At 40.7% G+C, this 25,820-nt stretch overlaps 1 protein-coding gene across 1 annotated transcript in view; it reads right to left on the bottom strand.

The window, feature by feature from the left end:
- glb1 (galactosidase, beta 1) overlaps window positions 1–25,820 on the bottom strand; it is an 84,754-nt gene that overhangs the window by 32,795 nt on the left and 26,139 nt on the right. Inside the window, exons 13-15 of the mRNA XM_060850270.1 lie at window positions 20,904–21,017; window positions 13,466–13,597; window positions 3,720–3,959 (exon numbers count right to left, since the gene is read on the bottom strand). Coding sequence (XP_060706253.1) covers window positions 3,720–3,959; window positions 13,466–13,597; window positions 20,904–21,017 — 486 coding nt within the window. The remainder of the gene's footprint in view (window positions 1–3,719; window positions 3,960–13,465; window positions 13,598–20,903; window positions 21,018–25,820) is intronic.

The raw sequence follows: 25,820 nt of genomic DNA, 5'->3' as shown, positions 1-25,820 counted from the left end.
TTGCATCAGCTAACAAAGTGGTCCAAGCATTCTGTATGTTCCTGTCTTAATTACATGAATTCTAGTGGATGAGTATGGAAGTTTAATCAGACCATGAGTAGGTCTTCTAATGAGAACCATAAATTTCAGGATCTTTTGGCTCTCTGACTGTTAATTCCTACTCATTAATTCTTTGGAGACCTCATTCCCAATTGCTAAGCAAATCTTAATGGCTCGTATTGCAACATGTAAATCAAGAAATCAATGTTCTGAATACTGTTTAAATATTTTGAATTCTGGTCTGCTGTGTCCAAATTTAAAATATGGAATTTTGCATTTTAGCAATATGATTTTGACTTCCCTTGCTTGCTATCCGACTGGCACACACCCTGATTAATTGCCTTTCTCGAGTGAATTAAACTGTCCCCTTGATAGGAATGTGTCTGCTTACTAGCAAGCTGTGTTTTCAACACTGACACTTTAATGAAAGAAAGACATCAAAAGTTGTCTCATGCACTTTATGCCCATTTAAGACCATTGACCATGAACTGTACGTGTAGATTAACTTGCTTGCCAACTGTCCAAGTTTGATAGCTCTCATCAGTATGATATTTTCCACATGGTTCATCTTGACATTAATGATAACAGTCTAATAATGGTTGCTTATCAGGGATTAACTCCATGAGTTAGTTCATTTAAAACAGTAAAACATGTTACAAATTATGAATTAGGTGTTACAACAAACAAACTAATTTCTGAGACTCTGTGCTGCTTACAGCCACATAGGAGACTAACTGCCTGGCAAAGCCACAACAAAGCTAGGTATATATACAACATTCACCATCCCTACAATCAAACTATACTAGATCCTGGCCAGCTAACATCTTGAGTACACTTCTAGTTGCTGAGAAATGAACGAGACTTTGAAGTATTCACACTGTGAAGACAGACTAAAGAAACTCACCCTGAGAAAGGCAAATCCAGAAAATTATGATGCATTAAATTAAACTGAAGACAAAGAGTTACAGACTCAAACTATAAAATACAAGTCTGATGCAAGATCTATTTACACACCCACACTCAGACAGAATGATTTAACATGCAGCATGGCCTTCTGATAGAATAATTGAGACAAAACTTGCCTCTGTTCTGATTATGTCACTTTCTATACCATAACTCTCAAGATGTCTTCCTTTCATGGCAACTAAGGATTCTCCTCGACTGCCACTGACAAAGCCCTTGGTCATATCCACTTCCATTCCCAACAATCGTGTGCTCACCATTCCCCTGACCATAACAGTTTCCATATCGTAAACCTCTGATCCCATCATCTTCCAGTGAATCATCCGCTGCCCATTCTAATATGATGCCATGAAACACATGCTTGGCCACCCTCTCCTTCAGCCACATCTTGCACCACTCCTCAATCGACTCCAACACCACCTCCTGTTCCCATGGAGCTTTTCCATGTAAAACCAGGTGATGCAACACCAGCCTTTTCACCTCCTGATTCTTCGTCGTTCAGATGAAGCATCGATTTACTCGAACTCACTTGCGATTTAGTACACAGCATCCTCTACCATAAGACCAAATACAGATTGGTTGACCTCCTGTCAAAACCATTTTTTCTTTGTCTGTAGACCTGACCCAGAGCTTCCATTACCTGTCACTTGATGTCTTCACACCACTGTGACTCAGACCTGCCAAGCTGTTCTACGAAGCTAGACAGATGCTGGAGCAAGAAAACCTAATAATTACATATTTTACAACCCTCTGGACTTAACATGGAGTTCAACAACTTTAGAACAAAATCTGTGACCTCATTAGTTTGGGCAGCAGCTGATGACAAGAATTATACTTTTTCCATTTCCACCTTCTCTACACCCACCTTCTGTTTCCTTAGCTTATCTCATTATCTTGCCAAACACTATCACTGCTAAATTCCACTCAATTTCATATTTTCACTTCAGTTTTTTTCTTCATCCCTCAGCCCTTGACCTGGCTCTGTGCTTGCTTTTAACCTCTGTAATTCAACTTTTTTCGAATTCTACTAAAAGGTCTCCAACCCAAAAATCTACTCTATTTCTCTGCCCCTGTAGATGCTGCTGAGAATTTCCAGCATTTTTGGTTTTAATTCCATTGTTCCCTGTTGCTTTACCAACTTTCTATCTGAGCTGCTACTGATAGATGTCATGAACGTTGTCAAATGCAATTTGAAGGTCCCTGGTCATTTAAGGAACAATTAGATGCTACAATAGGAGGAAACTGTGGGTCCTTTGTTGACAGATAAATTACAATGGAATGAATGACTTTCAACATCCAGAACTCCTGTATTATATCTTGTGAATTTTATAATCAGCCAACACCCCTCATATATTCAATTACAAATGTGATTCTTCTTTTGATATCTTCAAGCTCAGTGACAATTGCCTGCTTACTGCGTATCAATCTAAAATAAACAGCATCAGAGCAGTTCAATAGAATTCTAATATCTACTGCCTCAGATCTCCTGATTTCAGTTTTACGTGTAACAGCATTTAAAAATAGCCCTTACTCAAATTGTTTCTTCAATGAATAAATCCAGACTATGAGATCTATTTCTCTGACATCAGTACACATCAGTGTTGTGCTCCATTTAGTCCAAATCATTTACATATTCTGAGACTTAGACTTGACCCCTGGAATGGGGGTGGATTTGGGGAGCACACTCTTTCTGAACTTCAGCAAGACACAGTTACGCTATCCTTTGGCTTCCAGCTTGTCAGAGTGAGGGTGAGACACAAGATGGTAGCTCAGAGATAATATCACTGGGCTAATAATACAGATGGGAGAAAGTGAGGACTGTAGATGCTGGAGTCAGAGTCGAGAGTGTGTTGCTGGAAAAGCACAGCAGGTCAAACAGCATCTAAGAAGCAGGAGAATCAACATCAGGAACGAGGGATTGTCCTGCACCGCACTCACACTCTGACTCCAGCATCTGCAGACCTCACTTTCCCCTAGTGATTTCAACCTGACTGCAAAACCTCTTCCAAGGATGCCTACCTTGAAGACGTTCTCCTCCTCTCTCTACAAAAATCTCAGTGAGTCCCTCTCTCACTGTACTCCCCAAATCATCCTCATTCCTAATAATACAGGTGACCAGGTTAAGGCTCTACAAGGACAAGAGTGTGGTGCTGGAAAAGCACAGCAGGTCAGGCAGCATCCAAGGAGCAGGAGAATCGACGTTTTCGGGCAAAAGCCTTTAGTCAGGACTCTCCTGCTCCTTGAATAATACCCGAACTGCTGTGCTTTTCCAGCACCAGATTCTTGACTCTAATCTTCAGCATCTGCAGTCCTCACTTTTGCCTAATGATCGAGAGACACAGGTTCAAAATTCAACATAGCAGATGGAGGAACTTAAATTCAATTAATAATTCTGGAATTGAAAACCAGTCTCAGGAATGATGACCATGATATCTTGGGTTGTCATAAAAACCAACTGGTTCGCTGAGGTCCTTTTTTACCTGGTCTGGCTACATGTGACTCCAGATCCACAGCAAAGTGACTGACTCTTAATTGCCCTCTGAAGTGGCCCAGCAGGTCATACAGTTCAAGGGCAATTAAGGATGGGCAACATATGTTATCTGACATCCATTCAAAACATATGGTAGTCTCTCAGAACAAGAACGACACTTGCTTGAAATGTGTTACATTCCATGCTCATGGTTATTATGCAGATATAATTCAAATCTCTCACTTACCTTAGTCCATCCAGGAAATTTGAGGTATGTATCTTGAGGTAGATCTGGAATACCATTTGGAATCACAAAGGTACCTAAATAAAAAGCTGGCACACTCGCATTAACCTCAGCTGGGGCTTCTGGAGTCATCCTCTGGAATTTGTTTAAGTAGCCACTGGCCACCACTTCGTCAATATTTAATGAATAGATGGTCCAGTTGGTCAGGATGTTTGAAGCCAAAGTTAGATTTGTTACCAGTCCCTGAGGGGGAGAGCAAAATAAGGAGACATTTTAGACAATTTGCCAGCAGTTGATACTGATGCTGCTGTTGCCTTGCCATCTGTCAACCAATGAAATAACCTCAGACACCCAAATACACAAAAGGAGGCAGTGCCTTGTACTGAGAACAGGGTCAGAAATGGAAATGCATGCATGACCAATTCCCATTTGCCTTTTGAGATATAAATGGGGCTCAGACCTTCTCTCTTATTGGGGGAGTTCTGGATAAACTCCTTGGAGAAGCCTATGAACAGTCCCCTTTATCAGGCCTTCAGCACATGGGGTCACTGGGAAGTACCTGGTAGGTCTCAAGCCCATTGCAGATGTTTGGAGGCATGAAAGAGCAGAAATCCGAGAGCTCCAGGATGAGGACATGGTCCTAGCTCCACTTGAAAAAACAATTTTCCACATTTCACCCAACTTCACAGTGACGAAGACTGAAACTGGAACACATGTCACTCAACTAATTAAGAAAGATGATGCAGAAGGAAAGCAGGGATATGCTATCAGGAATTTACTACAGGCTATAACAAAGGACTGAGTGACTGAAACAAGTTCAGCTGGTCAGATCACCAGTATGGATTTGTAGAGGACAGAATACACCTGACAAACCTGATCATATGAATACACAAACTAGGAGCATCCTGCTCAACCATTCAGTAAGATTGAGGTTGATCTGTTTGCCTTCAAAATCCCACACGCCCATCTCCTACTGATAGCTTTGGATTTCCTGACCTAACATGAATCTATCTACCATGGTCTTAAAATTATTCTGAGGTGAAGAGCTGGAAGGTTGCACAACTCTCAGAAAAATGTCCCCCTCATCTCCATCCCAAAAGGATGACCACAAATTTTAAAACAGTGACCCCTAGATCTGTAATGACCTAAAGGTTAAAGTGTCTATCCCATATACACCCTTTTAAGATCATTCAGGATCTTACATACTTCAATCAAATCTTCCCCTACTCTGAATTCCTTACCTTTCCTCCGACACCATTAGCTTCTACTTTGCTCAATGACCTTTTATGTGGAATCTTGTCAAATACCTCTTGGAAATCCAAGTACAGTATATCGGTGGGCTCCCCTTTATCCAGAGCACATGTTACTCCCTCAAGGAATTGCAATAAGTCAGCAATGATTTTCCTTTCACAAGATTATGCTAACTGTTCCTGATTAAGTTGTATTTTTATAACTTCCTCAATGATCGATTCTAAAACCTTCCCACCAACGGACATCAAGATGACTAACCTATAGTTTCCTGTTTTCTTGGTACTTTCCAGTCTGATGGAACCTTTCCAGAATATAAGGAAAGTTGAAAAGTCAACATCTAAGTACTGATTATTTCATTTACCACAGGAAATCCAAGGTTGTCAGCAGGAGATGGGCATGTGGGATTTTGAAGTCAAACAGATCAACCTCAATCTTACTGAATGGTTGAGCAGGATGCTCCTAGTTTGTGTGATCATAGGATCAAGTTTGTCAGGTGTGATCTGTCCTTGACAATTCCATGGGTGGCAGGGTGGCTCAGTGGTTAGCACTGCTGCCTCACAGCACCAGGGTCCCAGGTTCAATTCTAGCCTTGGATAACTGTCTGTGTGGAGTTTGCACATTTTCCCCGTGTCTGTATGGGTTTCTCACAGTCTAAATGAATTGGCCATGCTAAATTGCCCATCGTGCTAAGTGCATTAGTCAGAGGGAAATGGGTTTGAGCGGGTTTCTCTTTGGAGGGTCGGTGTAGACTAGTTGGGCCGAAGGGACTGTTTCCACACTGTAGGGAATCTAACCTAATCTCTTTTAAGACCCTAGCATGAAGTTTATCTGGATCTGCAGACTTGTAACTCCATCAGTTGGCTCATAACCTTAATGATTATAACTTCATCAAGTTCCTCTCTTCTTTCCACTTCCTGATTTACAAATATTATTAGAATTCTATTGGTATCCTCTAAGACAGAAGCAAAATGCGTATTCATTACGTCTGTCATTTCTTTATTATCCACTATAAATTCCTCACCTAAAGCTCTAGATGGCTTACATGCACTTTACCTACTCTTTCCCTTTTTATATGGCAAGAGAAACTCTTGCTACTTTTTAATGTTTTTAGCTATTTTAGATTAGATTACTTACAGTGTGGAAACAGGCCCTTCGACCCAACAAGTCCACACCGACCCGCCAAAGCGCAACCCACCCATTCCCCTACATTTACCCCTTTACCTAACACTATGGGCAATTTAGCATGACCAATTCCCCTGACCTGCACATCTTTGGACTGTGGGAGGAAACCGGAGCACCCAGAGGAAACCCACGCAGACACGGAGAGAATGTGCAAACTCCACACAGCTAGTCTCCTGAGTCGGGAATTGAACCCGGGTCTCTGGCGCTGTGAGGCAGCAGTGCTCCTCTGATGCTCTAATTTAGTTAATCATTCTCTGCCATTCTTCATCTTTGAGCAATGATCTGCTTTGTCCTTAAGTTTTTGAATTGAAGACCTTAACTTCCTTAATTAACCCTAGCTTTTTTTTTCTTAGGAATGTACTTTTTTTCTGAGTATTCTGAAATGTCCCTTTAATATTTGCCATTGACTTATCTCCTGGCCCAGTTTATTTCAGTTGGCTAAGCTTTAAGGGCCACACAATTGACCTTAATTAAGCATAAAATACTAGTCTTGGATCCATTTTCCCTCTTTCAAACTTGATGCAAAATTCAATCATATTATGACTAGTGCTACCTTAATAGGCCCTTACTCAGAGATCATTACTTAATCCTGTCACATCAAATATTTTGAAGTTGTGACTAAAGTAGTGGCATGGGGGAAGATTTTAGATTTTAACTTATTAGACTTCCAGGCAGTATTTAATAACGTTTCTCATCCAAAGCTATTAGTTAAAGGTGGTGAAGTTGAAGATCATGGAAGTAAATGGTGAAAACACAGAAATAAGCCTAAACATAGACAACAATCTAAGTGAAATAGTTTAATTTGGACTCAAAAAGGAATAGGACAGGATAATTTCTAAACAATGAGAAGTGCGAAACTGTGGACTTCCAAAGGCAATTAGGAACCTAGGACATAGGTCAATACAATCTTGTGAACAGGGGCTGAAAATAATCAAAACATCTAATGGAAAGCTAGACGTTCTTTCGGAAGAAAACTAGAACGGAAGGGGTTAGCAGTCCCACTTGAGTTATACAAAGCCCAAATCAGGCAACATCTAGATTGCTGTAAGCCATCCACTTCCCACATCTTTGCAAAAATACAGAAATACAGGTGCAGCAAGAACAGCTGTCTGAGGAGCATTGTACATCATGGAGACATCTGCGATCCTTTAACTCCTCTTATTTCCTTTAGGTCAAAGAGGTGGCCATGGGTACTCACATGGGTCTCAGTTATTCCTGTATCTTTGTGGGGTTTGTGGAACATTCCTTGTTCCTGCCCTACCCAGCACCCACCCAGAACTCTTTCTCTAGTACATCAATAACATCATCGGTAACATGTGCTATGGATAAAGGGGAGCCCATTGATATCTATTACAAGCCCACCAACTCTTAGTTACCTCAACTATATATTGAAGGTAGCATGGTGGCTCAGTGGTTAATACTGCTACCTCACAGTGCCAGGGACCTGGGTTTGATTCCAGCCTCAGGTGACGATCTGTGTGGAGTTTGCACATTCTCCCAGTGTCTGCATGGGTTTCCACCGGGTGCACTGGTTTCCTCTCACAGTCCAAAGATGTGCAGGTTAGGTAGACTGGCCATGCTAAATTGCCCCATTGTTCAGGGATTTCAAGGTTAAGTGCATTACTCAGGAGTAAACATTGGGTAAGGGAATGGGTCTGGAAAGGTCACTCTTTGGAAGGTTAATGTGACCGGTTGGGCTGAAGGACCTGTTTTCACACTGTAGGGATTCAATATATCCTCACATCCCATATCCTGTAATGACTCCATCCCATTCTCCCAGTTTCTCTACCTCCATTGCATCTGTTTTGATGACACCACCTTCTGCACCTTTTTCCTCAAATGAGGATTACCTGTTATTGTGGTCTACACCAATCCTAGCCGTGTCTACCCCTTCTTCTGCACTTCTGCCCTTACCTCTTCTCTTCCCTCCCAAAACAATAACAGGATTCATTTAAACCCCACCAACCTCCACACCCAAAGGATTGTAAGCCACCATTTCTGCCACCTCCCAAGGGATGCCACATATTCCCTTCCCCTCTTTGTCAGCCTTCTGCAGGGACCACTCCCTCCGGGGCACCATGGTCCACTCCTCCTTTATTCCCAACACCTCTCCACACCCCCATGGCACCTTCCCATGCAAGTGCAGAAGGTGTTTACTTCCTCCATCCTCACCATCCAAGGCCCAAGACACATCCTGCCAGGTGAAGCAGCGATTTACCTTACTTTATTGAATCTAGTCTACTGCATTCGCTGTTCACACTGCTGTCTCCTGTACACTGGGGAGATGAAATTGAAGTGTGAGTTGATACAGGACATGCTGACACAGGGCCCACAGACGCAAGATGGCCACCGAGCCATAAAATGGTCACTTAGCACACAAGATGGCCGCTGAGCCTGTACATAGAAAAATACAGCAAAGCATACACAGATACTGCCTGTGGCTAACAGGATACCAGCACAAAAGACATAGAGCATAGGTGATTAGTTTATGGCAGGTGGGGGAGAAAATACACATCAATAACGTCTACTGCCCAATGAAGTGTCTGAAGCCAGCCCCCACTTTCAATGGAAATGTTAAATACCTGAGACTGCTTGTGTACAAGTGTTAATACTTCAGATCTGCCGTAATGGAAAACAATCTTCCTTCTCAGGAAGAACAATCACGACCACTGAAACTGACAATGATTTTGTAATATTTTCTGTATTACAAAATACAGAAACAAATGCACAAACAAAGACTTGAACTTGAACTATTGTACCACACAATGTGTAAAATATCACGACACGTGCTCCGAGAGTGAGAGGAGACTCATAGCTGACAGCCGTGCTGACGAACGTCTCTCTCTCTCTCCGGAGCTCCTGTTTCTTTGTACAATAAACTCTGTTATAGAATCCCGATTCTGACTTCGAGACTGTGATGTTCCCCACAACAATATGTAGACTGGGTGACTGCTTTGCAAAACACCTATATTCTGTTGGTAAAAATGACAGGGCTTTCAGTTGCCTGCCACTTCATTACATCACCACGTTCCCATGTCAACATTTCTATCACAAGTCTGCTGCAATGTTCCAGTGAGGCTCAGCATAAACCTGAAGAACACCATCACGTTTTTTGCTTGGGGACCCTGAAGCTACTAGGACTTAACATCAAGTTTAATAACATTAGAAAGTCTGATTCTATTCTCCTATTTTTTTTTGCTCATCCCTGCAACCCAGTGTTGTTATAACATGGATTGCTTTAGAATAGACATTCCATTTTCACCTATTTTCAGGCTTATTATCACAGTACAGTATGTAGTTGGCTTTCAGCACAACGACCAATTATCTGCTCCACTCAACTCTCATTTCTCACTTTTTCAGCTTCTCTTCTCTGCTGGCCTACCATCCATAATCCCCTCATTTATCTACCCCATTCATAGCTCTCTCTCTGTGGGCTCCAAATCCACCTATCACCTCAGCTTTCCCTTCCCTCACCACTCCCCCTTACTCACCTTCAGCATAAATACCAGGTTTCTCTGGTTGCTATCAGTTCTGATGAAAAGTCAACGATGGATTCGAAACATTAACTCCGCTTTCTTCCCACAGATACTGCCAGTTCTGCTGAGTTTTGCCAGCAATTTCAGTTTTTGTTTTGAATATCTAGCATCTGCAGGTCTTTGTTTTATTTTGAAAAAAAATCACGGCCCTTAATGGTGAACTGCCTTCCTGAACTGCTGTAATCCATGAAGATTATAGCTTTTGCCAAAGAGCAAACAGCTATGGTTGGGAGTTGCACAAATGCCACACTGGTTAGGGACAATTAATTTCTTTCCCAAAAAGGACATAAGTAATCCTGTTGGAATTCCAAATCCTGTCTCTCAGTTCTATCCAGTATTTAGTCAGTGCAGGCAGACACATCTAACTGAAGACAAGGAGAATGACCCCCAGTCTAGCTGACCTCTATATTTATACCCAGACACATTTCAGATGATGAAGGATCCATCATCAACTCTATAAGTTCCAATGATTGTGCTCCCCACATATTTGTGGTCAATATGCATCTGTCAGAGTCTACATAAATATATATCAGTCAATCCTTACACAGGAGCAGAGTTGTTCATTTTAACAACACGCCAACACTGTCTCCCAATCCTACCCTGAGTGACAAAGGCAGAGGAAGCATTGAAACACCTCACACCATTCCAACTTGGAACAATATCACCGTTCCTTCAGTGTTACTGGATCAAGATCCTGGAACAATTTCCGAACAGCACTGTGGGGGCCCCTACGCCACATGGACTGAAGTGGTTCAGGAAGGCAACTAGATTTGGGACTGCAGATATAGAACTGCACATTACTTTCTCCTCTTATTGGTTTTGCACTGGTAAAAAGGTACAAAATTTGAAAGTGAGCTGTTGGTATCTAGCAGTCATAATTTTAATGACTTTGAAATCCTCAAAGATTCGTTTAACACCTTCCCATAACTCCAAAAGTAGTATTGCCTAACTCCAAACCTACAGTTGTCTTAGGTGAAGAATGATTGCTTACCAAACCAGACACTGCTTGTGTTTCTAGATAAGATAATGGCTTCGTGGTGTCAACTTAGTAGCTACATTTTATTGGCCAATTCTACTATTGCACGTTTAAAATGTTCAGGTTTTACTGGGACATTACCAGCATTGATGCATCTTCATCACAGCTGCAGTTCAAGGAAGTGGCTCATAACCACCTCCTCAAGAATGAGATGAATAATGGTCTAATTGGTAATACCCACATCCCATAAAGCAATTTAAAAAAAATTAGTGATTAATTTTGCTGTCCTTATACCATTTAAGCTAAAGTTACATATTTGGGTTTCAACTATATGTGCTATTGAAATGTTTGATGTGTATGTTCATCCTTATCTGTGTAGGTCATGTCAGATATTTGTGCTGTAGTTTTACAAGATGTTTGAAATTTGATAATGCGCTGGTGGTCAAGGGCTCCTTGTTACAAGACAGTATTCAGAGACAGTGAGTGAAATATCAACCCACCTTGTGGTTATATTTGGGCATTCAACATCTACAAGGGAACATGAAGAATAGTATAAATAATAAATAAGACTATAATAGATTGAAAATCATGGGCTGAAGCCAATCATTCAAACAGTCACATTTTTCCTGTTTTTAAAAAAGTGACTGAACAAAGTAAACAAATTTAATTTCTACTAGAAGAATGTAGTTTTTTTTGCTAGGTTCAAGAGCAAGATTGATGATAATAAATTCATTGTAATAGTAGGCAGATATTTAATCTAGGCATATGACATTTTAACACTTTTATTCTTTTACTTTATATTAATCTTATGTCATATTGAAGTTGTATAATATCCTCCATGTAAACTATCTGTAAGATTTCCTATTTTCTTTTGGAACAGTAGCAGCACAGTGGGCTCCAACCATACCAGAAAATTCTCCAAAAGAAACACTACTCTTAAAAATATCTCTGCAGTAAGTAACCACACCTGAGATGAAAAATTGAGTTCTCCAAATCCACAGCTATGATAAACTGTGCTTTACAGACTTTGGGTTTCCTCCTGCAACCAGTCTCAACCTCAACATCTCAATTAATCAGAGATGACCTTATATTCTCTTCATCATTAATTCTGCCTACAGGTGCTAACACAAACTCACTATAATGCGATTGATGAATTGGGGACACTGTTTCTAAAGTGCGAACTTTTAAAGAGTGTATTGGTTATAATGCGATTCTGGCTCCATTAAATGGTGCTGCTGTTACATGATTTTGATATAACACTAGCATGAGAATGGAACTATCACGTTATAGCAGAAATGACTGTATTTCCATTCTGGAACATTGCTTATCACTTTCCCTGCCTCAGCTCATCTACTGATATCCTCTCTTTCTCTAACTACCACAGTGCTTAAGTTCTGATTTTGCACATACCCTGGTTTCTTTCATCCCACCATCAGGCGGTCAGCTCTATATTCTCTCCCTATACCCCTTAGCATCTCTCTCCTCTTTTACGAGACTGTGTATGGTCTAACTCTTTGGTCGTGCTTTTCATTATCCATCTTGATAGCTTGGGTGTCAAACTTGTTCTGATCATGCTCCTGTGAAGTGTCTTATATACAAATGCGAAGTGTGGATGCTGTTGATGAGTGTAGATATCTGCATGTTGGTGGTGGGAGCAGAGGTCACACACAAGGAAGGCAGCTCATGTTCTGACACAGCTTCACAGCCAATGATGTGTCTATTGTTTGTGTTTTGTATAAAGTTAATGAAAGCATCCAAATCTCAAATCCAGCTCAGCCTCCTCCTCAGGTTCTCAACATTAGCCTTGAACAATTCAATTCACTCCATGCCATCTAAAAATGGCTGAAGGCACTAAACAATGAAACATCTATGGGCACATGCCAACATTTCAGCAATAGTATCAAAAGTTTGTGCCCCAGAGCAAGGCACATCCTTAGTCAAGCTGTTCCAGGTCAGTTACAACACAGACATCTAATCGACTTGGAACTATATTACTATTCTTTCATACATGCCGAGTTAAAATCCTAAGATCCTAACAGCACTGTGGCTGTAGCTACAACCCAAAACATCAGCTGGAAAATTCAGCCTAAAACAGTGGTAGAAACAAATTCCATTGAAATCCTCAGAGACTACTGGTGGATTATCTGAAGATAAAAGTTTTGTAGGGTTATGGGGAAAAGCCAGGGGATACGAATGAGATGAACTCTCTTGCTGAATGGCCTCCTGTACCATAATCATTCTGTGGTTTGATTACCCCAAATAAATGGAAGAATAATACATACTGTAATGTCTAGATTACGAGCTAAGAATCATTGATAAAATGATTAGACCAATATAGGATTTGTCCACGTATGTGCATACATTCAAACTAGGAAGAGTAGACCATTCGGTCCCTCAAGCCTGTGCTGCAACATGCATACATAAAGTTACATTTCCTCAATACTATGGAATTGGTCCAAACCAGCAGAAAATTTAAGCCCTTCCTGTAAAACATCAGAAGTTCAGTTCAGGTACAGGCCGCTGGGATCAAGTGAACTCCTGGAGATATAAAGTGGATACAGGAGTGCACTCAAGAAGGAAGTCAGGAGGGCAAAAAGAGAGCATGAGATAACCTTGGTTAAAAAGATTAGGGAGAATCCAAAAACATTCTTTAAGCATATTAAAGGAAAAAGAATAATTAGATACAGAATAGGACCTGGGCTGGCACGGTGGTTCAGTGGTTAGCACTAATGCCTCACAGCGCCAAGGCCTGTTTCCACACTGTTGGGATTCTATTATTCTTCATTAAAATGTACAATGAATACCTTGAAATCATGGATGCCTTCCCCATAATTTATTCTTCCCATGTTTTCTAATAATATGTCAAGTCTTGAACCAGCCTGTCCAGTGATGTTGATTGTGTTGATTTTATTTCTCTCCAGAATCCCTTGGAAAACCTAATGAACAAAGATATAGTCACAATTAAGGCACATAAAACATCGCACAAAAACAGGAGCTTGAGCATGTGCAGCCAAACTGATATTATAAATAAAGCTGTAACCTTGGGAGCAGCAAGTGCTGACTGTCAGTAGATTGTTTTGTTCGAGACAGTCTAGGGTCCTTTGAAGCCTATCAGGGGTTTTGTGCTGGACGTGCCACTTTTCGATACAATGGTCAGTGTGAGGTTTACACAGCTGCAGTCATTTTGTGACGCAGAAATCTTCGTTTTGAGAAAGATTGAATATAGTTAAGATTGCTCTCTTTGAAGAGGAGCAGTCAGTGGCCAGAACGAAGTTTTCAACATTATCTAATACAGAAAATTGGCCAAGCTCCTTTTCTCCCAGTGTAAATTGCTTGAATCACGGGAGAAACAAAATTAGCTATTTGGAAAATAAGACTATGAACGGAAGTCAATGATCCATATAGTGTGATTGTCAGCTTATTGTTACTCATATAGATTCTGAAGACCAACTGCACTCCCAAAGCTCTCTCAGTGTACAATGTGAACCTGGGTACAAGGTTCATTACATCGAAATTCACCTAGTGAATTAACCCAGGAGTAAATTTTCACCAAACTTTTGCCTTAACCAGTATTAAATATTTTCACCCATTATGTACACCTGGCACTGGCATCTGATTCCACAAATATCCAGTCTTAACTACGTCTTCAAGTTGCTTGATGACTTGTTCCTCTCTTATTGTCATAAATTCTCAGTCCTGCAAGCCCCTGAAAATTCTTCATTTCACAATCTAGTCTTCAGCCATAGAGCCACTAGGCTCTGGAATTCCAAACCCATCAAGCTCCCTACCTTTGTCCCCTAGTGAAAGGGGGTGTCTTCGAGTCACATTTCGTTCTTTGACAGGATGTTTGTTCTGTGGGTGTGAGCACAACACCAGGTGTACGTTTGACTGGCTGGCTAATTAGTGGCCAGAATGTGTGCTTCTCACTAAGATTGACAGGCTAGTCAGGCAACAGGAGACCTACCAACTCCACTATCAGCTGCTGAGCTAGCTAGAAGGGTTGGTGCAGCCCATTAAGAGCTTTTCACAGTGGTGACTCTCATGCTGGTTACAAATATCTACACTGCTCCTTTGGAGGGGGAGCCACATCCATGGATGCTGCCTGTGACCACCGTTGTGGCCAACTCTCAGGTGCAGCCACATCTTGCGTTGGGCACGTTGAGGTAAGAGGTAAGTGAAAGGTTTGCAAAAAACACTGGTCTCTCTGCTGCTAGAAGGCTGCATCCACTCATTGGTTGGGTTTCAGCCTCAGTGCAAGGATCAAAAATTCCAATCGCCATCTATACTGTATCCTCAATGGGAGGCTGTGATTGGATAACTACCACATGGAGCACCTCCACTAACCATCCATCTCTAAAATGACTCTGGTTGGAAATAAGCCAGGAAACTGCACCATTCACCTGTTCAATTCTCTTTAACTCAAGCTGGTATCTTCCCATTGTGCCTCTCCTCAATATCATTTTCTGTCCCAAACTGATGCAATTTGTTAATTTTTGCTACATTGAGCAACTGAAGTTTACACTTTTTCTGCTCAATAGTTGTAGCATTTTTGTGTTTACTTCTCTTATCTCGCCACATTTTGACTTCAGTGTGGTGTGTCAGGCAAAGATAGAGAAAAACAAGGTTTAATTTGATAGCCACTCCAGGAAGTGGTCAGTCAGGCAAAATTTCAAAGCAGAAAGTTTGGTGTTAAAAAAAGATATTCAAATCAAAACATGTAAATGCCGGAAAAGTAAAGTAACTCACAAGTGCAGCTAAACTTTAAAAATAATGTCATAAGAATGAATAATGCAGCTGCATTATGTTTCTGTTCTTCAAGCAATGACATTCATCGAAAGCTAATTAATGCAGATTTTTTGTTAACTTTAAACTTTTGCTCGTAATCATTCATATAAAAAGCCACAGAACTTGGTGCTGTTGCCCAACATCACAGCTATTTTTATTTCAAGAAAAAAATCTCAATTTAAAACATTAGGAAAAGTTTGCTCTGTACCAGACACCAATATCAGAACAATCTTTTTCAATAACAAATACTCATATTTGTATGACACCTTTAACTGAATTGTACATTCCCAGAGGCTTTAATCAAGCCTTTATAAAATAAAATCTGACATCGAGTCATACAAGGAGATGTTAACTCACAAGCTTAGTCAAAAGAGATTTGTTTTACAAACCGTCCTCTGGATAAAAACAAGGCACAGAGGTATTTAGAGAGGGAACCCGGGAGTTTGGAGCCGAGATACTGAAAGGTACAACCAACAATGGAGGAGTGATTTAAATTAGCAAAATGCAAAAAGCCAGAATTAGATTTCTTTGATATTATTGTAAGAATTTATTCATTTTTTTTTCCATAACTGAACATCCATTAGATTCTATTTGTCATATTTTGACTGGCTGCAGTTGTGGAAACTTAAGTATGCAAGTATGCTTTTTCTCATGACTGAAGGAAGTTAAACTGATTTTTTTTTAAAATGTGAACAGCTGCAACCTTAAATTAAGATGGGGCGGAGGAGTGAATGTGAAGTTACTTCAGGTAAGGAAAGCTGGTCAAGAGTACAGCATTGTTATGGAGCTGTGGAAAAGAGCTTTGATTTGGTGGGTCAGTGGTTAGTACTGCTACCTCACAGCGCCAGGGACCCGGGTTTGATTCCAGCCTTGGGTGACTGTCTGTATGGGGTTTGCACATTCTCCCCGTCTCCATGTAGGTTTCCTCCGGATGCTCTGGTTTCCTCCCACAGTCCAAAGATGTGCAGGTTAGGTGAACTGGCCATGCTAAATTGCCCATAGCGTTCAGGGATGTGTTAGTTAGGGGTAAAATGTACAGTAATAGGGTAGGGGAATGGGTTTGGGTGGGGTACTCTCCGGAGGGTTGGTATGGACTTGTTGGGCCAAAGGGCTTGTTTCCACACTGTAGGGATTCTATGAATTTATAGGTAAGGAGCGGATGCTCAGGAGCACACAGCAGGTGGAAATAAAACTAAAGGTGGGTATGGAGGAGTGGGGAGTTTGGGAGCTACAGATAGCATGTAGGGGCCAAGGTAGGTAAGAGAGGCATGGGACAACGTTCAGAATAGGTGGGGATAGATAGTAGATAGTCTGCGTTCCCACCTCCCCCTCAATAAATATGTGGCCTCTTTTTTTTATAAACAGAAATTTAAGTCAAAATTTGCACCCCCAAACAATTTAAAACCAAATTCATAAAATTGAACAAGCAGCATTATCAAGGCTGAAAGAGCAGCAAATTCACTGGCTTAAGATGTACATGTTCTCCATAGGCTGTCCATTCTAAAAGTACAAAGAGGAATTCACTATGGAGATGCATGGCCAGGTATTTTATTTTTAATGTACCATGAGTCGGTCTATGATGGTGATGCGTGCAATCTATCGGACAGTACCATCACATTCTGCTTATCACTAATGCCTTTTTTCTCCTCTTCTCCATCAATCTTTCATTTTTTCTTCTGCTCTTCTGTCTGGCCTCTTCTGTATCTATTTTTTTTTTGGACAGAATGGAGATTGTGTGATGGGGAAATGGACTAAACAGTTAAAGCTTGTTTTTGAAAGGAAGGTGGCACCCACTGATTCTCTTCCACATCCGTGGATTTCCCCCAAACTCCTCCGCCATTATCTGACACCCCTGCTCTCAATCTTTGCTGCTCTACTCTCTCAAAAGCTCTGATCCTCCTTTCCTTTCATAGCACCCTTTCCTAACAATTTCCCTCAAAGAGAATTAGTAAGCTTTCAAAATTTTGTAAAATAATCAAATGACAGTAACAAGGAACTGTCTACATGGCTTGTTGGCTAGTTTTGCCCTTTTCTTTCTTTGTTTGTATTCTATCATAATCGGGAATCTCTTTTCAACGGTGTAACTGATTAACATTTAGATCTCCTAACAAAATTCAGGGGACATAATTGGCCTCTTTCAAAAGCTAACTGGCAATGCTTCAAGAAACCTCCAGACAGAGAATGTATTAAGTTATTGAACATCTTTAAATTTTAACAACTCTGAATGTACACATAGCTCGCTCAAACCATAAATGTCATATGAAAACAAGATTAAATATTTAAACAGAATATCATATAAATTTCTAGACTTGCACGTAACCACTATTTTCTATGATCCGCTATCAACAGTTCACTGGTGACATATTCGTTTGGTTATACATAGCTTGAATATTACTGATTTTTGTTGTGAAATATTTAGAACTTGCAGACTAGTGGAGGGGTTCAAGTAAAAGCTTATAGCGATCGGACTAAAGTAACTCTTAAATGCATAAATGTACTGTGAAGCAGGCAAATTAAAAACTGAAAAATAACTTTGGTCAAAAAAATTAAAAATGACAGGTTAAGAAAAGTTTCAATAAGCGTTTCAAGTTATTTACGTGAACCTGGAAATCAAGTTCTGCACAAGGAGTGACAAAATTGACAAACATCGGAACTAATATTCATAAGAAGTGTTTCAAATGTGGCAAGCAGACAGGAAGATAATAGAAAGAGGAAGAAAGGATGGAGATAGGAATCAATTTCTTCCCCCGACAAATTCTATGACATAGCTCTTCTAAAGGAAAAGAAAATGTTGCAATTATATACTAAGCTGTTTTGTGTGGTTCTTTTTCCCAAAACCTTTTATAATTGTAAGAGTTATGCACCTGAATCTTCTGCGAACGTTACTTGATCAGTTTAATACATTTCAGCAAATGCTGGATATTCTCAGTGGTTCATGCAATAAAAGTATTCAACCGAATTGCCCCATGCTGGTATTCAGGTCCCAGAACAATCTTTCTTCACTTCTCATCATCTAACCTTATCAAGACATCTTTGACTCTTTTCTCTTTCATGTGTTTATCTAGCTTTCCTTGAAATAAACCTATGCTGTTTGTTAGAAACCTTGCTGATTATTCATTTTTAAAAATACTTTATTCTTTTATCAATTTCAGTTTGGAACTGAAGTTGACTTGTGGACTTTTAAATGGCTTGTGGAAAAGGAAAAGGTCAGACCAAACAAGCTTTGGTTTTAGTTATAAGGACAGACCTGGAGGTTAGTTACAGGCTGAGTCTAGATTAAAAGGATTCCTAAAGATACAACCACCCTGGGAAGAGCATTATATTTAAGCAGATAGCAAAAGTTGACTACTTAAAGAAGTCAATATCTGGAAATTGGTTTCAGCAAGTCTGGAAGAGACTAATGCTATAACTGATTCTGAATGGTAATTGAGGTCTTGGGCAAAGATGGTTGGATTTTGTAAACTATATTTTCTGGGGAGGTGAGCTTGACTGTTATGACACAGCATGAAGATTTGAGAACTCTGTGCCTGACCTCCATCACCAGCTTCTGAAATCCCAAAGGGCAGTAAGCTGAGTTAGAAGGATTGTTACCTGTACGTAGGTGAACTGAAAACGTGACCCTGATCAACGCTTCAGAAAACCAACCATGGAGTTCATTTCTATGCCTGTGAAAGAATGCATACTGTGAAAAACATTTAATTAATATGGCCAGTTTTGTTATTTTCTTTATCCATTAACTATGTTTGTTTGTCTGTCTGTCCGTTGAGTGAATGGATGTGAAAAAAATGTTTTGAGTTTCAAGCATAGACATTGATCAGATTACCATGTTGTTTAATTTTTCACTGCTAACGGGTTTTGGTATTTAATAAACCTTTAATTATTTTCAGATATAAAATTGGTGTCTGGAAATTAATTATTCACAAAGTGTGGGATTGGTTACTCAAAAGTCTGATGAGGAACTATTGGAGTAACTAATGGGTGTCTTTGGCAGTTCACTTTTACTTTAGATGTTTGACTGTCTGATTCCTAGTTTTATCTCCTCAGTACTTTCTCTTCGCCCACCCTGTTAAACCCCCATACTCCCCACCAGCACATAATTCTAAAGTCCTCTATCAGGTCACCCTTCAGCTTTTTTCTTTTCTAAATAAAATAGTTCCAACATGTACAGTCTTTACTAATAAATATATCCATCAGTGGGGATACTTTTGTGGCTTCTGCAATTCTTCGATGTTCGGTTTATAACATGGAGACCAGAATAGTACATAGTGCTTTTAAGTGTGTTGTCGCCTGACACTGTACGTCTCTGAAAACAAGTAATTTCTACAATCCAGTCAGTTACATTTGAGAGTCCTTCACTCCCACCCTTGCCATCATAGAGTCATGCAGCACAGAAACAGACACTTCGGTCCCAATCAGTCCATGTCGACCATAATCCCAAATTAAACTAGTCCCACCTGCCTGCTCCTGGCCCATATCCCTCCAAACCTTTCATATTCATGTACTTATCCAAATGTCTTTTAAACGTTAAAATTGAAACCACATCCACCATGTCCTCAGAAGCTCATTCCACATGCAAACCAGCATTTGTGTACAGAGGAACCTCGATTATCTGAAGGCCATGGGCAGGGAATACTTTGTTTGGTTAACTGAATGCTGGATAACATGATTTAGCCATGCATCTGGACCTTGCGATCTTGTTTGGATAATCCAAAATTCGGATAATCAAATGTCAGATAATCACGGTTTCTCTGTGAATACTTTGCCCTCATGTGTCTTTTTATAATTGCTCTCCTCTCACCTTAAAAACGTGCCCCCTAGTCTTGAAATACTTCATCCAAGAGAAAGACACTATCATTAACTTTATCTATACCCCTGTCAGTGGAAAAGCCTCCAGCTTACAATGAGGCCAAATGCACACTCCTGCCACAACAATGACATTTCCACTGCCTGATGATCAAAGGAACTTGAAAAAAATATGACTACGTGCCCACAGTCATCAGTTCCCAAATATCCCCAGCCTGCAAGCACTGGCTATATCCGCATTCAAGCCTGTGTAACCAGGTCCCTGCAGTTAATGCATTGAACTCCCAAAGATATTCAGGGCTCAGTACTCCACCAGTTTTACAATTCACAAATACTCCGCAATACTCCAAAACACTCTGCAAAGCTCTACTACTCCGTCATGTTATGTAATAGAATCAAACATTGTGATGCTGGAGAAGCACTGGTCAGGCAGCATCTGAGGAGCAGGAGAGTCGACATTTCGGGCAGAAGCCCTTCATCAGGAATGCATCAGCAGTTGTCACTATCTCCATGTTATGTAATGCTCAAATAATTTAATATTCACCTGGTTGATTCAAGGCATTAGTTTTGAGCAGATGAAGAAGTCAAGTTGACATCAGGGAGGAGGGAAACACCATTTTAGATAATAATCAGGTACACCAATAACTAGCTTACCCCATCCACCATGGCGTAGGCTCTGTCATGGATACCATTCTCAGGCGATGCCAGTGGGGTACCCTCAGTGCAATTTATTGGCAGGGTATTTCGATACAGCATATATCCAGAATACTGTAAGGAAATGAAAACAATACAGTGTAATCAGTAAGAGTTTTAGGAAATTATCCTGTTGCTTTATGACTAAGAGGATGAGCTGGATCTGGTGCAGGCCGTCACTTCAGGGTACAGGACATAACCATGGCCAGCAACTCGGTGCACATTTGGGGCAATCAGCAGAGGGTCCTGCAACACAAAACACCAAAACCTCATCACGAGCCAAGGCTATAGGAAACAGCTAAACAAGTGTCATTGACCCAATCGAGAAAGGAAACAATTAATATTGTAAGCTGAGTGATAGAATTGCACTCATTTGAATACACTTGGAATTAACACAGCTGAGTGTAGTCTTGCTGATGCTAATAGAGATGAAAACCAAGAAAGAGATCAAAATAGAGGAATATAGAAGATCCAGAGCAAAATAAAAGTATCTTACACTTTTCAGCTGAAAATGCAGTTTAAAATTACTTACTTGGAGGGGAAGAGAATCAGCTTGTGAAATGCAAAATAGAGCCAGATCTGAGACACAGGGTTCAGTTTAGTAAATATAATTTTCTTCAAAAGAAAAAATGAAGATCATCCAGAATTTATACATCGATATTTAAAACAACATTAAAGTAAACGCAAGCGGCATAATGTTAGAAAAGTCACCTACTGTGTGAGAAACTGGGCTGTGTACATCGGTGACAGGCAAGGTCTAATGCTGCAAATAGTAACAGCGCCAGCTACAGGTAGTTGAATGTTTCCAAGAACTGCACATATATAAAAGATACTGACTTTTTAAAAATCTGATTATGCCCCACAATTGTTGAATGTATAGATGAGGTCGAGATAAAGCACAAAGCACCATGTAATCTTACTAAGAAGGGTAGTGCAATACATTCTGATTAGATTACTTACAGTGTGGAAACAGGCCCTTCGGCCCAACAAGTCCACAGCGACCCGCCGAAGCGCAACCAACCCATACCCCTACATTTACCCCTTATCTAACACTACGGGCAATTTAGCTTGGCCAATTCACCTAACCCGCACATCTTTGAACTGTGGGAGGAAACCGGAGCACCCGGAGGAAACCCACGCAGACACGGGGAGAACGTGCAAACTCCACGCAGTCAGTCGCCTGAGTCGGGAATTGAACCCGGGTCTCAGGTGCTGTGAGGCAGCAGTGCTAACCACCATGCCGCCCAACTTTGACATTCTGCTCAAATGTCAAAGTTGTATGAATGATGAGGCAGTCATATTTTACACAATTTTTAATGATTCATTTTCCAATAGTCTTTTAGTACCACCTTTTGTTTTTAGTCCCTCTTCAATTGGAAAAAAAGCAGGCTATCGTTATGGAAATTATATTTCAAAAGGTATTCGCTAAAGTATCCTCCATACACACATCAGCCAAATTGAAGCGCTTGGGGTTACGGGAGCAATAGCAATGTGGATACTAAATTAGCCAAGAATGGAAAGTACAGAGTATTAATGAACAATTGTTTTATTGACTGCAGAGAAGTATTCAAAGAAACATTCGAGAAAAGGAGCAGTAGCATGCCATTCAGCCCTTCAAGCCTGCTCCTCTAATCGATATGATGCTGGCTGATCATCCAACTCAGTACCCTGTTCCCACTTTCTTCCCATAACTTTGGATCCCTTAGGTCTAAGGACTATATCTACTCCTTCTTGAAATCATTCAATGTTTTGGCCTCAACTGCTTTCTGTGGCAAAGAATTCCACAGCTCACCACTGTCTGGGTGAAGAAGTTTCCCCCATTTCAGTCTGAAATGCCCTACCCTGTGTCCTTAGACTGTCACCTCTGGTCCTGGACATGCCATTCATTAGGAACATCCTTCTTGCATTTACCCTGTGTCGTCTGATTAGAATTTTCTGGGCTTTGTAAGAACCCCACTCATTGTTCTAAACTCCAGTAAATATAGTCCTAACTGATCCAGCCTCTCTTCATATGTGCTAGTCCTGCCATTGCAGGAATCAATTCTGGTAAACATTTGTTGCACTCCCTCCATAGCCAGAATACCTTACCTCAGTTTAGGAGGCCAAAACTGCACATTCTAGCTGTGATCTCACCAAAACCCTGTACAATTGCAGCAAGACATCCCTGCTCCTGCACGCAAACCCTCTCACTCTGCGAATTTGGCTTCACTGCCTGCTGCATCTTCAGCGACCTGGTTTAAAAGGTCACATTGTACCTCCCTCATGCCTAATCTATCACCATTCAGATATTAATCTGTCTTCTTGTTTTTGCTTTAAAGTAGATAAACTCACATTTATTCACACGATGCTCTATCTGCCATGCATTTGCCAATTCACTCAACTTATCCAAATCACACTGATGCATCTCAGCATCCTCTTCACGGTTCACCTTCCCACCCAGCTTTGCGTCATCTACAAACGTTGAGATATTATATTCAGCTTTATCATATAAATCATTAATTAATATTGTTCAAAACTGGGGTCCAAGCACTTAACCTGTGCAGTACTCCACAGGTCATTGGCTGCCATTTGGAAAAAGATCTGTATATTCTTACTCTTTGTTTCCTGTCTGCCAACCAGTTCTCTATTCATAGCAGTACAGTATCCCAATCCCATGTGCTTTACGCTTACATGCTAATCTCTTGTGGGTCCTTATTAAAAGCCTTCTGAAGATCCAAATCAATCACATCCACTGCCTTTCCCATATCAATTCTACTGGTGATATCCTCGAAAAATTCCAGATTTGTCTTTCTTTCATATATCTATGCTGATAGAGTGATTAGGTTAGACTCTTTGAAATAGGACTGTGTATTCTAATGCTCGTTTTTAGAAAGCAATACAGGAAACTAAATGTAGTCAAGAAGTTCTCTTTAATAAGTGAGAGAATTTTGGAATAATGAATTAATCAATAGTCACTAAATAACATGCAGTTATTTCATCTCAGCAATGAGTCCTGAACTCTGCCCAAAGTGGACACAGGACATGTTGGTACAGCAGGTATAAGGGCGATAAACAGATTGGAGAGACATAGGTCACCATTAAATTTGTGAGGACCTTTAGGGTGGGTAGGCGGTTACAGGTTGACCTGGAGGATATGGGATATGTAGAGTGCATGAGGAGGCAGTAGCTTGGAATGGAGCGCCATAAGAAATGTGTGTGGGGGAGTTGGGAGAGGATGAGGAGTGTGAGGGCAAGGATTGGAAAGGGTTGTTTTTTTTATTGCTTCAATTGATGATCCACTTTTCTGCTCCAGATTTCGGATCTTACTATCTATCATCCCTGGGAAATCAGGGGTCAAAAAATATCAGGATGTGGTTCTGACATTTCCCTGAGTATTTTACTGTCTGTTGTCTCTCTCGCTCCAATCCCTTCTCCCCCACCACCACCCCATTTATCATAGAGGAATAATGTGACAACTGTTCGCAAAACTGCAGTTTATTCTATTCATGCATCACGGAGTTGCAATGATCTTGGGAATGTGCCAAGAGTTTTATTGTTCACTTTGTGATAGTAAGAGCATATTGGCAAGAGAGAAGTGAGTTGAAAGTTGTTCAGATTTGCATGCAGTTAGCAGGAACAAGCATGCAGCAGGTTAGCAGACAATGAATCTCAAAGTGTGTGCGCTGCACAAGAAACTAAACATTATTGGTGAGAAGGGGCTTCTTAACACAGGACCTTCCTTATGTATCTCTAATGCTTCCCAGAGCCTGTAGGGCATATGCACAATGCCGATAACAGCCATCATATTGCACTGCTCTGTTTTAGGAATACTGCCCTGGAATCTCACATGGAATAAACCTCCTTATGACCATCTCTCCACTCCTACAACCAATCACACTTTACTCTACTGTTTCCTCATTTTGCCAACCGCTTCCTTTGGTTCAGACACTGAAATGACTGAAAAATAATCAGTTCCCTTCCATGATTGCTCAGCCTCAAGGGAGCTACATCCATTGAATGGAAGCTGAAATTTAAATATGAAATGTGAGCTGGCTGGGTGACACGGTGGCACAGTGGTTAGCACTGCTGCCTCACAGCGCCAGAGACCCGGGTTCAAGTCCCGCCTCAGGCAACTGTCTGTGTCGAGGTTGCACATTCTCCCCGTGTCTGCGTGGATTTCCTCCGGGTGCTCCGGTTTCCTCCCACAGTCCAAAAATGTGCAGGTTAGGTGAATTGACCATGCTAAATTGTCCATAGTGATAGGTGAAGGGGTAAATGTAGGGGAATTCATTTGGGTGGGTTGCTCTTCGGAGGGTTGGTGTGGACTTGTTACAGTTTCCACACTGTAAGTAATCAAATCTAATATCGGACTCCTAGGGCTGGAAAAGTGCTTGAGTGTCCACTCAAAGTGCTGGGGCATACAGGTCAATGGACCGGCGCAAGAAATTGGGGTTGGGCTGGATGTTCTTCACTGAGAGATACAGGCACAAGGAGCCAACTAGCTTCCTTCTGCATTGTAAATTTTCTAAAATTTCCATGAAGTAAAACAGTTTGGTACGATCTGTCAGATTATTTTAAGCCTTTTGAAATCGTGTGAACTAGTTCGTCATTTCAACATGGGAGCCCTTAAATTGTAAGATTATTCCCTTTACCAGGCACATTTTCACATTAATTGGAAGCAAGTCTTTGATTTTAAGTTTCTATTTCATTGAATATGGGAGATGACAGGGTGATCTGTTTAGAGCTGTTTAAGATGATGAAAGGATTTGATAGAATGGAGAAGAGGCAGAAATCTAGAACTGGGGAAAATAAATCTTAATGGACATGGACGATCAGTGAGATAGCAGAAAGCACTTTTCCACACACACACAGGGGAATGGAAATTTGGAAAATTAACTC

The sequence above is a fragment of the Hemiscyllium ocellatum genome, chromosome 34 (genome assembly GCF_020745735.1).
Source record: "Hemiscyllium ocellatum isolate sHemOce1 chromosome 34, sHemOce1.pat.X.cur, whole genome shotgun sequence".
Taxonomy (NCBI): Eukaryota; Metazoa; Chordata; class Chondrichthyes; order Orectolobiformes; family Hemiscylliidae; genus Hemiscyllium; species Hemiscyllium ocellatum.
Note: the sequence above shows the minus strand (reverse complement) of the source record. Positions and strands in the feature narration are given on the sequence as shown.